Raw genomic sequence first — 11,972 nt, 5'->3', positions numbered from 1 at the left:
TCTTTGTTGATAGATAATTATATCTTAATGTATTTAAAAATAGCAATTTTGTGTATTTATAATTTTTTAATACTATTTTCTCAAAAAAAAAATTAATACTATATGAATTCCATATAAAACTACCGGATGGTCACAATTAATGGAATAAGATAATTATGGAAAAATGAGCACTAAAAATTGTGGTCCTAAAATAATTGAAAGGCTTGTCCATTCTTGTAGCAGGTAATTTACAGGTGTCTTTAAAACAAATGGTGGGTAAACATTTGTCTCAAAAGACATTGTAGAAAAAGCAATAACTTAAAGAAGATTGAATAAAATGCATAGTTTACCTTTTACAATCAATTGAATTCCAAAAAGTAGGGTTGACTCCAAGAGTCTAAGACCCTGTGTGTGTGTGTGTGTGTGTGTGTGTGTGTGTGTGTGTGTGTGTGTGAGAGAGAGAGAGAGAGAGAGAGAGAGAGAGAGTTTTTTTTTCTTCGTATTTTCTATCTTTTTTTTGCCATTAATTTTTTATTTTCAGAGTTTTTTTTTTCTTTGTATTTTCTATCTTTTTTTTTGCCATTAATTTTTTATTTTCAATTTCATACATATATGTATATTGGAGAAAATTACTATTTTGTTTGTGACCAGTTATTTTGTTTAGCAACACTAGATCACAAGAATTTTCACAATATATTTTATATTTTGTTGAGGTGAAAAATTATTAATGGTAAATAGTAAAGTGGTATTTGTGGAGGACTCAAATGAAAGTGAATAAAAATTTACCAACTTAATTATTGTGAAAATTGTTGTTGTGGGTACTCAGAGCATACTTTTTAGCCTTTTTGGCTTTTTTTTCAACTTCTCTTTGTGTCCCAAATCGAAGGCAACTCCCTCCTCCCTCTGCCTTATAAGCGTGAGCTGAAGAGAAAGGATTACCATCAGTTATTTGTGTGGTAGTGGTAGAGGCGTGCTCTTCAAATGGGAATAAAACCGTGCGGGTATCATGTGGTGTCGGACATGGCCAAGCCAATCCCACCCTTGCCCCAAAGCAGACAATACTCTTGATGGTCGCTCCAAGGACTTATAAACCATGAGTGGGGTGCATCTTTTGTTGATGTGGGACTCGGTCGCTAATTAGCACGAGCCTCCCCACATCACATGGAACAAAACCGTGCGGATTTGGCTCCTCAAAGCAGACAAATAGTTTGTGCGGTGGGTGAAAAAATCTCCCCACAGTTGTAAAAATTGTTGTGTATATAATTTTACTCTTTGTTTAAAATTTCTTTAGATGGTAGGATTTTTTGTATTGATATATTCTCTTTTATATTATTATTGTATATGTTTGGACACAAGTACATCCTTTGCCGTCTATTACTCTGTGTTTTCTTGCTTGTTAATTTCACATTGTTTTTATTACAAAAATATCTTAATTTTAAATGTTTTAAGAATATTGATTACTACCCATAGTTTTTTTTGGTACAGATTACTACCCATAATTTAAAAGACTTTCACACTTCACAATGTTCACATACTTTATAGCTTTTATACGGGAAATAGAATTAGTCTAAAAAGTTTAATCTTTAAAATATAAATAGATATGGGGAAATTATTTACCATGAATCATATATATATATGATGCATGTTTTCAAAAGGAAAAGCATTCAAAATTAAGGATGTAATTTTTTTTTTTATATATAAAAAGTTTTAATTTATGGCGTTCACTCCTGATGATAACTAAAATAGAATCCACAATAGGTTAATTTCCTGTCAACTCTATCTACTCTCCCTCTCTTCCCCTCAATCCAAATAAACCATTAAGCTAGTTATTCATTCCCCTTATTTGAATGTCTTAAACATTAAGTAAAAGGGAATAGATATCCCCCTTTATTTGGATATTTTAAAAATTAATATTAGAAAAAAAAATAATGTCATATAAAATGGCTAATATACCTCTCTTTTATTCAATTTTTAATATAAAAATCAAAGAATTTTCATTAAACAAATATATTCAAAATGACATCATAAGGGTAAAATTTATAATTTATAAAATGCTAATATAAGTGGAATCCTTGTTTCAACTTCATCCAATTTGGGAGAATTTAAAATGAGGTGTTTGGAGAGGTATCTCACCTCTCCAAAACCCTCAAACTCTTTCCTTCTCCTACTCTCCTCTCTTTCTCATTCATCCAAATTTCAAACACCTTAAGTTCTAGATATATTTAGCTTTCTCCTAAGAAAATAATTTTTTACTCCACCATTGCCTGCTGGGTCAAAAAATTTTCATTGGGAGCTTTGCCTTACTATAGTTTATAATATATTTTGAATAGGCCAACACCCAAAGTGATTAAAACAGGAGACAATATTAATATTGCTTCAACTTTCCACCCCTACATTGGACATTGACCCTTTGAATAAAAATATTGGTAGTGTGAACACAATGATACAAACTAATTATCGTTGAACCGCTATTATGCCAAAGAATACATATCCATTCCAATACGATTTTGTCCTCTCGTTTCCATGAATTTGTGTGCGCAAAAGCTATATAATAATATAAACACAAAGTGGGCCTAAAAACCAGATTGCATATCGTCCTTCACACTCAAAAGAATTTGTCTGCGTAGACTGACTAGCTCGATTAAAAAATTGATTGATTTCAATGTTCTCCTTATCCCTAGTCCATGCATGAGAGCAACAGAAGCGAATTGCAACAATACAAAACTACGTTTTAAATTATGAAAATTTGTATTTTTTTTTTATGGGTATGCATAAAAATATTATTTATTCTAATGATTTATATATGTGACTCATCTCTCGTTAGATTACTTCTAAAATATTTAATTAGTGGTTGTTCTCCCTCTTTTCTACTTTTATTATTTTCGTTCTTAAATTATTCTTTGTATGCGTTCTATATCACTTTATAATCATACAATAGATTCGTCTCACTACAAAATAAAGATAGAGTGCATTACGTGAGAATATACATTATACGCAGTTATATATATATATATATATATAATGAGCACGTGCTTAGATACTCTTTTATTTTTTGGAGCAAAGGTTAATAATTTACATCTATTATAATTTAGAAACATATATTTTTTTTTCAAACAAATAAAAAGAATATACTTTAGAAATGAGCAGTAACTGTAATTTCCTTTTTGAACAAGAAGATAAAAAAATCCTAAATTTTAAGAATTCTTTTTATGAATTCAAAATGAATTTGTTATTTTACATTTATGATCATATTTCTAAATGAAGTTGCCCTTCATTAATAAGGGTATTTTTGAAACACATAAAAGTCCAGTTGGAAAAAAGGAAATCCTTATGTGTGTATATATATATATATATATATATATATATTTCTCTCATGCTTGTATTATTGTTTATAATTCATTGGATATTTCAAATTTTTTTTATTCAATTAAAATTTGGGCAAGGCTTGTGTCCAATGAAAATTTTCATTGGACACGGCAAGATTTGGACACGTGTCCAAGATCTAATGTGTCCAGTGAAAACTTTCACTAGACACAAGTCAGACCCTTAAAATTTATCAACATATAAACAAATCAAGCTAGCTCTATGCATGCCATTCTTGAATTATTAATGACATATACTCGTACATTTAGGTACATTCATGTACCTTTAATCACTTAACATATTTAATAATCATGAGACTTATTAGATGATTTAATGAGTTATATAATTTAATATACTATAAGAAAGGAAAAAGAAATGAGAGAATAGCTTTTCTTCTTACGTACTGTTTAGTTTGCAAGGTAGATAATATATATATTTATATATATAAATATATATCATTGTTACACATGACACCAAATGAATAGAGATTTTTCATTCTACTTTTGTGTTCTTTTTAGATTCCACTAATTGCCATATGTGATTGATAGAGTATAAAATAGAACACAAGAAATGAGAAATATGATATTTAATCGACACCATATATGAGCTCTTCATGTACAACTCTCTCTTCTTTATCATTTACTCCCAATTTGGAAGGAAATAAAAATGGTGGGCTACATAGAATTTCATTCCCTCCATTTTCCTTTTTCTTCCTCAATTTTCTCTCCAACGAAACAAATTATTTTTCTTCTCTTCCATCACTTTTTCCTTTCCTTCCATCCAAACTTAGCCTAATAGATTGAAGGAGGTTCCTTTGTTTTGTTGTGAAACATTAAGTAGGCGACACAAGATTAAAGAAGATGGAAAAGAGAAATCAACACAAAGATTTTACATGGTTTAATAGTATGCCTATATATACTCATGAGAGCAAGCAGCTATCAATCCACTATACGAGAAATTAGCGTTACAATAATGTTTATATGATGTAATCTTACATGGTAAAAACTCTTCAAAATATAAATGTACCGTACCACAGGGTCCATTAACTATCCCTGTAACCCCAACCTATTATTCAACATGGTAAGCCAATTCTAATTAAACACTCCCATGAAGACTCTTTGGACATGGACAGGAAACAAATATGAGAAAAGTACAACATTTTCTAATTCAATTTGGAGAAAAACTTGGTACATAGATTAGAGGGCTTCCTCTAATTTTGAGAAAAATTATATTCATTCCCGTGACTCCCGTCCAACACGGCAGGGAGAGAGAAAGAGAGAGAGAGATAGAGCATTTACTGCATGCATGTGTCACCAGCCTATTAACGAAAATGCAAAACAAATTGGGATACGATATTAGATGATGGGATTTACATACGTGGTTCCCACTACCAATCAGTCCCAAGCCACATGCTAAACTTTTTAAAGACAACTAGTCAAAACTCAAAATCAAAACCGAGTACATGGAACGTGGTCTTTTCTTTTCGTTTCTTTTCTCAGTTCTCACTTCCTGGTGGATCAGAACATTTTCCATTAACTTTTTACCAGTACTACTTTTTTATGTTGATGCTAAATTTACTACAAAAATGTTGTTTCCTTTTTACTAGTACTACCTTTTTTTTTTTTTTTTTTTGCTAAATTTACTAGAAAAGATGTTGTTTCCTTTTTAACAGTACTACTTTTTTTTGGTCATTGCTAAATTTTCTAGATAATTGTTGGAGTAATTTTAAGATCACACTCTTTATTATACTTTTTTCACAACTATTTAGGTTAGATTATAACTAATTATATATAATTTTCACTTAAACTCACTTGACGGTTATATCAAAATTTTAACACAAAAAATTGCCGCTTCTAAATTTTTTTTTTAAAAAAGAATTTCTTTTTACTAGTGCTACTTTTTCAATAACACACTACTTTTCAGCTTTGCTAGCTGTCGTCTTCCTATGAATTTTTTTAAGGTAAATCTTGAAGAAATGGATGGTCCAAAGGTCAAGAGGCCGTGCAGACCAGAACCCAAAACCATAGTACCAAACGCGCTATGTTTAAGAAAACCATAGTACCAAAACTTCAATGTAAACGAGGAGAGAGAGACACATTTAGAAAAGGTCTTCTTGGTCTTTGCCTCTGCGTGGAAATCTGGTCATAGTTGCGTCACTTTCATACGTTGTATTTTTCCGTTTCATACACGACACCCTTTCTCTGTGGCCTTTTGATTTTGTTCTCATCTATCTTTTGCTTATTAGCTAATTTAGCTTCAACATTACTTTTCAAAGTTCAATTCCCATTCCAATGTATTACCGTTCCCATTTAAACATATATTGTCTGTTTCATCTTACAATTCAATCCTTATCTAGCTGTGTCTAGCTTTTCACACCTTGTGTTCCAAACTTCCAGTTATCGTGTGGAATTTCTTTCTTTTGCATACTTGTCTTTATAATTAGCTTCTTCTCATTCTTTTGGCATCTGGGTTTCCATTATTATTTTTCCTATAAACCTATGGTTTCCCTCCTGGGGTCCATTACTGTACTGTGCTTTCTTTGAGTTCTCCTTGTTTTCTTCTTTTTTTTTCTTTCACCTGGGTTGCCTTTTTCTTCTCTTCCTTCCATCAACTCCAGTCTTTATCTGTAGCTTTTTATGTCTCTCTCTTTCTCTCAGAAATAGATCTCTAATGGTTGAATTTTGATGCTGACACCATTCATTTTGAGATAAACTAAGAGGAGGGTTAGATTGAGAATCACCACAATAAATTGAATTTTGGAGTTTGATTCCAAAAGATTAAACCAAAAAAAAAATGAAGTGTTTCTTCTTCAAGGACAAATCCAAGAACAAGAGAGGATCAAATTCAGCCCCAGAGCTGCATAATCAAAATAAATCAGATACTTCGGCTATAACGCGTGCAAGCAAGTCATCGAGTTCATTACCATCTCCAAGGAGCATACCAGAATTGTACAAAGAAAAGGAGCACAATTTGAGAGTTTTCAGTTTCCAAGAGCTGAGGGAAGCCACAAATGGCTTCAATAGATTGCTAAAGATTGGAGAAGGTGGTTTTGGAAGTGTGTATAAAGGTACAATTAAGCCTCCAGATGGTCGGGGTGATCCAACTGTTGTTGCCATAAAAAAGCTTAACACCAAAGGCTTGCAGGTACTTGCTTCATTAACTTTATTTCCTTGTTATTGCAATTGCTTTTTGCTTGTTTTGTGTTAAATAAATTGCATTGTGGATGATTTAAGAATGTGGAATAAGTTTATACCATCTTTAGACCTTTTGCCAAAAAGAATTTCGACTTTAATTAACTAATAGATGTGGCATGTGACATTATGTATCTAGGGTAAGAGATTGTATGGCCTATTGAGCTTTCTTTTCCTAAATAAAGTGAATAAGTGTTATGATTACCGAATCTTAAGTCAATTTAAAGCAGATAATGTTTTGTGAAAACGTTTGGAAAGCCGGTGTTAAAAACCAAATGTGGCATACTAATTAAACTATAACTGTGAAACAATGTTGGAATGTCTTAATGGATGGTAATGTTAATGAGCTAGTAGGTCAGCGTTAATAACAGAATTCAGTGGCAGTAAAGAAGCAAAATTCTTTGAACAAGAGTAAAGAAGCCAAATTCTGTAATCTATTCTAACTGCCCCTAGCTGAATCAGTGATGAACAACAATTGCTAGGTTGCATTTCTAATTGAGATATATATGTGCTGTTGACCATTCTTGATTGTTCTTGACTTCTGTTGATCTTACTTGGTCATAGTAGTCACAATAGGTGAGTTGAAGCTTCCAGAATTTTTATAAATCTTGATGTTTGGTTTAAAAGTTTGATATGTGATTCTACTTTAAAGAAGCAATTGAATGGTATTTCTTTCTTTGGACCATGGATTATAGAGCTTTATTCCTCTGGGTTTTTTCCCCCCAAAAAACAACATTGTAATAATAGTACAGAATGCCTGCTGAGAGATGAGATTATAAAGCAAAGTGATAACCTGGATGAGTTTCTTTTTACACCAGTATTATTGAAGTTTTTGGTTGAAATTTTTATGTGGTTTTCTGAGTTATATTTTCAGCTACCTTCAATAGGAAGCTAATGATGTGATTTGCAGTCATCCTCAAAAGGGAAAAATGATGTAGATTCATCATTCATGTAGATAACAAGGGGTATGGTTGTGTATGGATGACATGTGAAGGAAATCATTTGTTCTGTTTCCTGTAGTTCTTGGAAAGCACAAATCCATTTTGTAAAATGTTGTTCTAGACATTGGTGGGGGGAGGGGGGTGCAACATTAGAAATAATAAATGGAATTTAAACTCACTAATGCATACACTGCTAGTGTGATCCTAAATGACATTCTTGACTTGAGCTGGTAAGCCATTTCTCTATGGTTAGATGCTGAACCATTTAATTTCCTGTAGCTCCATTCACTTAATGACATACATGATCCACCATTCCACCATAATTGTATAGAAAAGGAAAGCATAAACCCCTAGATATCCTCGTTTCCAAACCCTGAGATCTCTTTAAACATGATCCTTTTATTTGTAGCATTAGCACTTGTTGTTCTGAAGTTCAGTTCTTAATTGAATATCCTAGTTTTGTTTTTTATTGTCTTGTTGTTATTTGTTCATCATGATCTTTTCTTCTTTCTGGTTTCTAAATTGGTATAACTTGCAAAGTTAGAGTAATCTCTGTTTCTTATGTTAGTTTCTTGTTTTTATAGGGTCACAAACAATGGCTTGCTGAAGTTCAATTTCTTGGCGTTGTCAATCACCAACATCTTGTGAAACTTCTAGGATACTGTGCTGTTGATGGAGAAAGAGGGATCCAACGCTTACTGGTGTACGAGTTCATGCCTAACAGGAGCCTAGAAGATCATCTTTTCAACAGGGCACTTCCCACTCTGCCTTGGAAAAGAAGATTAGATATTATCCTTGGATCAGCTGAAGGATTGGCTTACCTACATGGGGGACTGGAAGTCCAGGTACAATTCACCTTCATTTTGTTGACATCAGTGTGTCACTCATTAATGTTTTTGAAGACTTAACTCCAACTTGACTCCAACATTATTTATGACTTAGCAGACCTAACTCCAACTTGCTAGTCTTGGTTATGTTTCAATGAGTTTATCCATTTATAAAATAATAATAATAATAATAATAATAATAATAACCTTTTTTAATACTATTCCTAGCTTGTGCTTGTAAGTATTGATTGCTGGGCACCAGAAATATATCCCAATTAAGGTGTCTTTTAGTCATTTAGTAGGTATCCCTGTCGGTTTTTTTTTTTTAATTTTTAAAATGAATGAATCTATTCAAAGTGTTCAGTTCAATACTAGACCATTCTTTACAATCCCACCAATTGAATATTGATGTGAACTTCTGATTAAGATAAGGTAATTACATCATGTAAGGATAGTCCAAAATTTTCCATCTATGGTAATTCTAGTGCACAGGGAAATGTCAATATGATAACATCCAAAAGGCATATAAGATTGCTTTTGATTTTTATTTTTCACCTCCCTTTTAGGTTGAATCATGGAATAACTCATTGATCATGATTGCATATCTTTTTTTAAAGAAAAATAATAATGAATTACTTATCCCTTAAAATAACTCATAAATCAATGACTCTATAAAGAGGTTACCTTCTCCATATTTATTTAATCATCCCTAACCTTTAATGAAATTTAGGAATATAATATATAATGTTCATGAGGCTCAGTCTTCATTAGTGAAACCTTGATAGAGCTAATTTTCTGGTACATTCAGCCTGTTATCTTCGTAAATAATGTCTATTGGAATGTTTTTATTTATTGGGGCACATTTTTATTGTGTCATGTGAAAGGAATTATATCATTCTAATATGTATAACATCTAAAGGCACAACTTCATCCTCTGGTGTGAAACCATTTTCATGAAAAGATGGTACCAAAGTGATGCCTCATCATTTCATGATTTTTTTTGGTGATCCTAACATGATGAACAAGGATTAACTGTACTTCCCCACCTAGCTACTCTAGGTTAAGGGATAGGTTCTGGTGGGGAAGTTATAGATACCTCAATACTTTGTGTCTACAGTCCTACTCTAATAGCTTCCAAGGTAGGGAAGATATTACTCCCTTTGTCCCATTTTGTTGGTCATCTATATTCTGTTTTGGGATGTATTGAAATATAGTCCTCTTTGAAAAGTCAATGAACACAATAGTGATCACTTTCCTAAATTATTCTTTACTTTACAAAAAAGTTAATACCCCTCTTTCACTCAAGTTTAAATTAATGTGGATAATTTTGGAAACTTGTATATTTTTCACTTAAAAGTCAGTGCATTAAATGATGTTGTCCTAAAAAGTTGGATTTTCTAAAAGGGGCCAACAAAATGGGATGGAGGGAGTAGATCAATTGAGAAACACATACACTGATGCTGTATGATTTAATGGCATTCTGGTGAAAGAAATACCCACCATTGGTTATGATGGCCTTAAATAGCCAAAGGCAGTAGGAAATGCTTGGTATCTTGCCAGAATTAGTATGGTGGTGATACCTTGAACTTTGGTCCAAGTCTCTTTGAGAGCCTTGAAGTCCATTTTCACCTTTTAATATTCCTAACGTCTAACAGTAAATCCCCTCCCTCCCTGTATGCCAAATTTAAAAATCAGTAGATGATATCCTTAACTGGTTTTGTGTTAATAATTTTTGATTAATTTAAAGGAAACATTTTAATCTGTAATTTTATTGAATCATTTTTGTTTTCTCTGATTGAAAAGGTTATCTATCGGGACTTCAAGTCCTCGAATGTGCTCTTGGATGAGGACTTTAAGGCAAAGCTCTCAGACTTTGGGCTTGCTAGGGAAGGCCCACAGGGGGACCGTACTCATGTATCTACGGCGGTAAGTATGTCATAGCTAACATTCTTGAATGGCATTTTTATAAGCTGTACAAGTGGCTAATTGTATGAACTGGCATAAATAATGTATAAAATATTCCTTTAATTGCTTTTAGGTAGGTGGTGGCTCAGTCCACAAAATTGGGTCATTCAATGCACAAGCACCCCTTGAACAAATTGGTTTAATAAATGATGCTCAAATGATCTAAATGGACTCTTAAAGACTCTGGCTCATGTGGTAATTTTTATGAACTAGATGATGTACTAAATGGGCCAAGCAAAACCTGATTTGCATTTTGTCTCTTTTGCAACATGCTGCAAATCTATATGTTCATTTGGTAGAATTCATTAGGTACTTTGACCAAGCCATAGTGAGCTGGTCTGATTTTATGGTTGCCAAGTACCTCTTGGCTCTTCAATTCAGAAAGCTTATCTTATCTAAATTCAGTAATGAGAAGCATGGGGTTGCTTGATTGTATTATAAAACATGACTTATAAGTTGCTACTTGTCATGCCCATAATTACTTTATTTTTCTATTGTTTTGTTCTCAGGTGGTTGGGACGTATGGATATGCTGCCCCGGAGTATGTTGATACAGGTCACCTCACAATCCAGAGTGATATATGGAGTTTTGGTGTTGTACTGTATGAGATCCTCACAGGCAGGCGAGTCTTGGAAAGAAACCGTCCAGCAATGGAGCAGAAGCTTCTAGAATGGGTGAAACAGTTCCCAGCTGATACTAATAAGTTCAGCATGATAATTGATCCACGACTTAGAAACCAATATTCTATTGCTTCAGCTCGGAAAATTGCTAAACTGGCTGATAGCTGCCTAATCAAGAATGCCAAGGATCGACCAGCAATGAGTCAAATAGTAGAGAGATTGAAGGAAGCAATACAAGTTTCAGAGGAGGGAGTTGCTTCTGGGAGTAGAAGTTCTGAGTCATCTGGATCTAAATTTTTCCAGCGTAAACCCAGATAGGGTTATTAAGAGAAGTTTGTGATCTTAAGAGAGTGAAAGAATATGAAAACTTTTTTGCTGACGGAGTTATCTTAAACTTTCAGTAGGTTAAAAGTGAGCTTATACTTGGTGCTATTCTATTTCTATCTAGGTTCTAAAAACTGTGTAGATGTCTGTGGGTCTGGAAGATTTGATGGATACAACTTGACTCACCTAAGCAAAGCCCTGGTCCTTGCTCACCTATACTTTTTGCGGCTCTATTTCAAATTCAGGCATGGATGAAAGGTGTATAGATTGGTCTGTGGAATGGTTGTAAATCTCTTTAGTGAATTTTGTTGTATGGAACTATGATAATTCTTCTGAGTTAAAATGCAGTATAAATCTCCATTTTATATACTTTTAAACTGGAGGGATATATATTTTTCACTGGTAAGCTGAATACAATCCCCTTGCCCCGGGCAGCTTCTCCTCTTGTTAAATGAGACATGGTTTATAAAGTTTATGCCATTGAGGAAAGGGCAATTCTATTCCAATGCGTTCTTTTTTAGATACACTATTCCAATGCATTCTAGGTGGACGTGCTTTTGGCAAAAATGAGTTATCAAACTCGGCCCTTTTTAAAAAATTTACTACTTTTTATACTTGGATGACTATAGGGGGCATTAAACAAGGCTCTTTATTGTAGTTAATCTGGCTCACTGATGGATATCTCAGTGATGAGACACCTCAAGCTCGGTCAAGCTCCTCTACTCAACCATGGGAGTGACCGAGATTGAGCTAAAGAGAGAA

At 33.2% G+C, this 11,972-nt stretch overlaps 1 protein-coding gene across 1 annotated transcript; it reads left to right on the top strand.

Moving 5' to 3' along the window:
- Positions 1-5,427: 5,427 nt before the first annotated feature.
- LOC115971121 (probable serine/threonine-protein kinase PBL19) lies at positions 5,428-11,644 on the top strand. The gene is made up of 4 exons (XM_031090816.1): positions 5,428-6,486; positions 8,059-8,319; positions 10,105-10,227; positions 10,776-11,644. The coding sequence occupies exons 1-4, from the start codon at positions 6,136-6,138 to the stop codon at positions 11,202-11,204; spliced, it is 1,164 nt and encodes a 387-aa protein (XP_030946676.1). The 5' UTR covers positions 5,428-6,135; the 3' UTR covers positions 11,205-11,644.
- Positions 11,645-11,972: the final 328 nt, after the last annotated feature.

Source organism: Quercus lobata, chromosome 12 (genome assembly GCF_001633185.2).
Source record: "Quercus lobata isolate SW786 chromosome 12, ValleyOak3.0 Primary Assembly, whole genome shotgun sequence".
Taxonomy (NCBI): domain Eukaryota; kingdom Viridiplantae; phylum Streptophyta; class Magnoliopsida; order Fagales; family Fagaceae; genus Quercus; species Quercus lobata.
The sequence above is the reverse complement of the archived record's forward strand: the minus strand, read 5'-3'. Positions and strand labels throughout refer to the sequence as shown.

Bases quoted from the DNA above. Each gene is read 5' to 3' on its own strand.
- LOC115971121 (XM_031090816.1), top strand. From the start codon at position 6,136: ATGAAGTGTTTCTTCTTCAAGGACAAATCCAAGAACAAGAGAGGATCA. The intron at 6,487-8,058 runs GTACTTGCTTCA...TTGTTTTTATAG, and splicing joins TTAACACCAAAGGCTTGCAG to GGTCACAAACAATGGCTTGC. The intron at 8,320-10,104 runs GTACAATTCACC...CTGATTGAAAAG, and splicing joins ATGGGGGACTGGAAGTCCAG to GTTATCTATCGGGACTTCAA.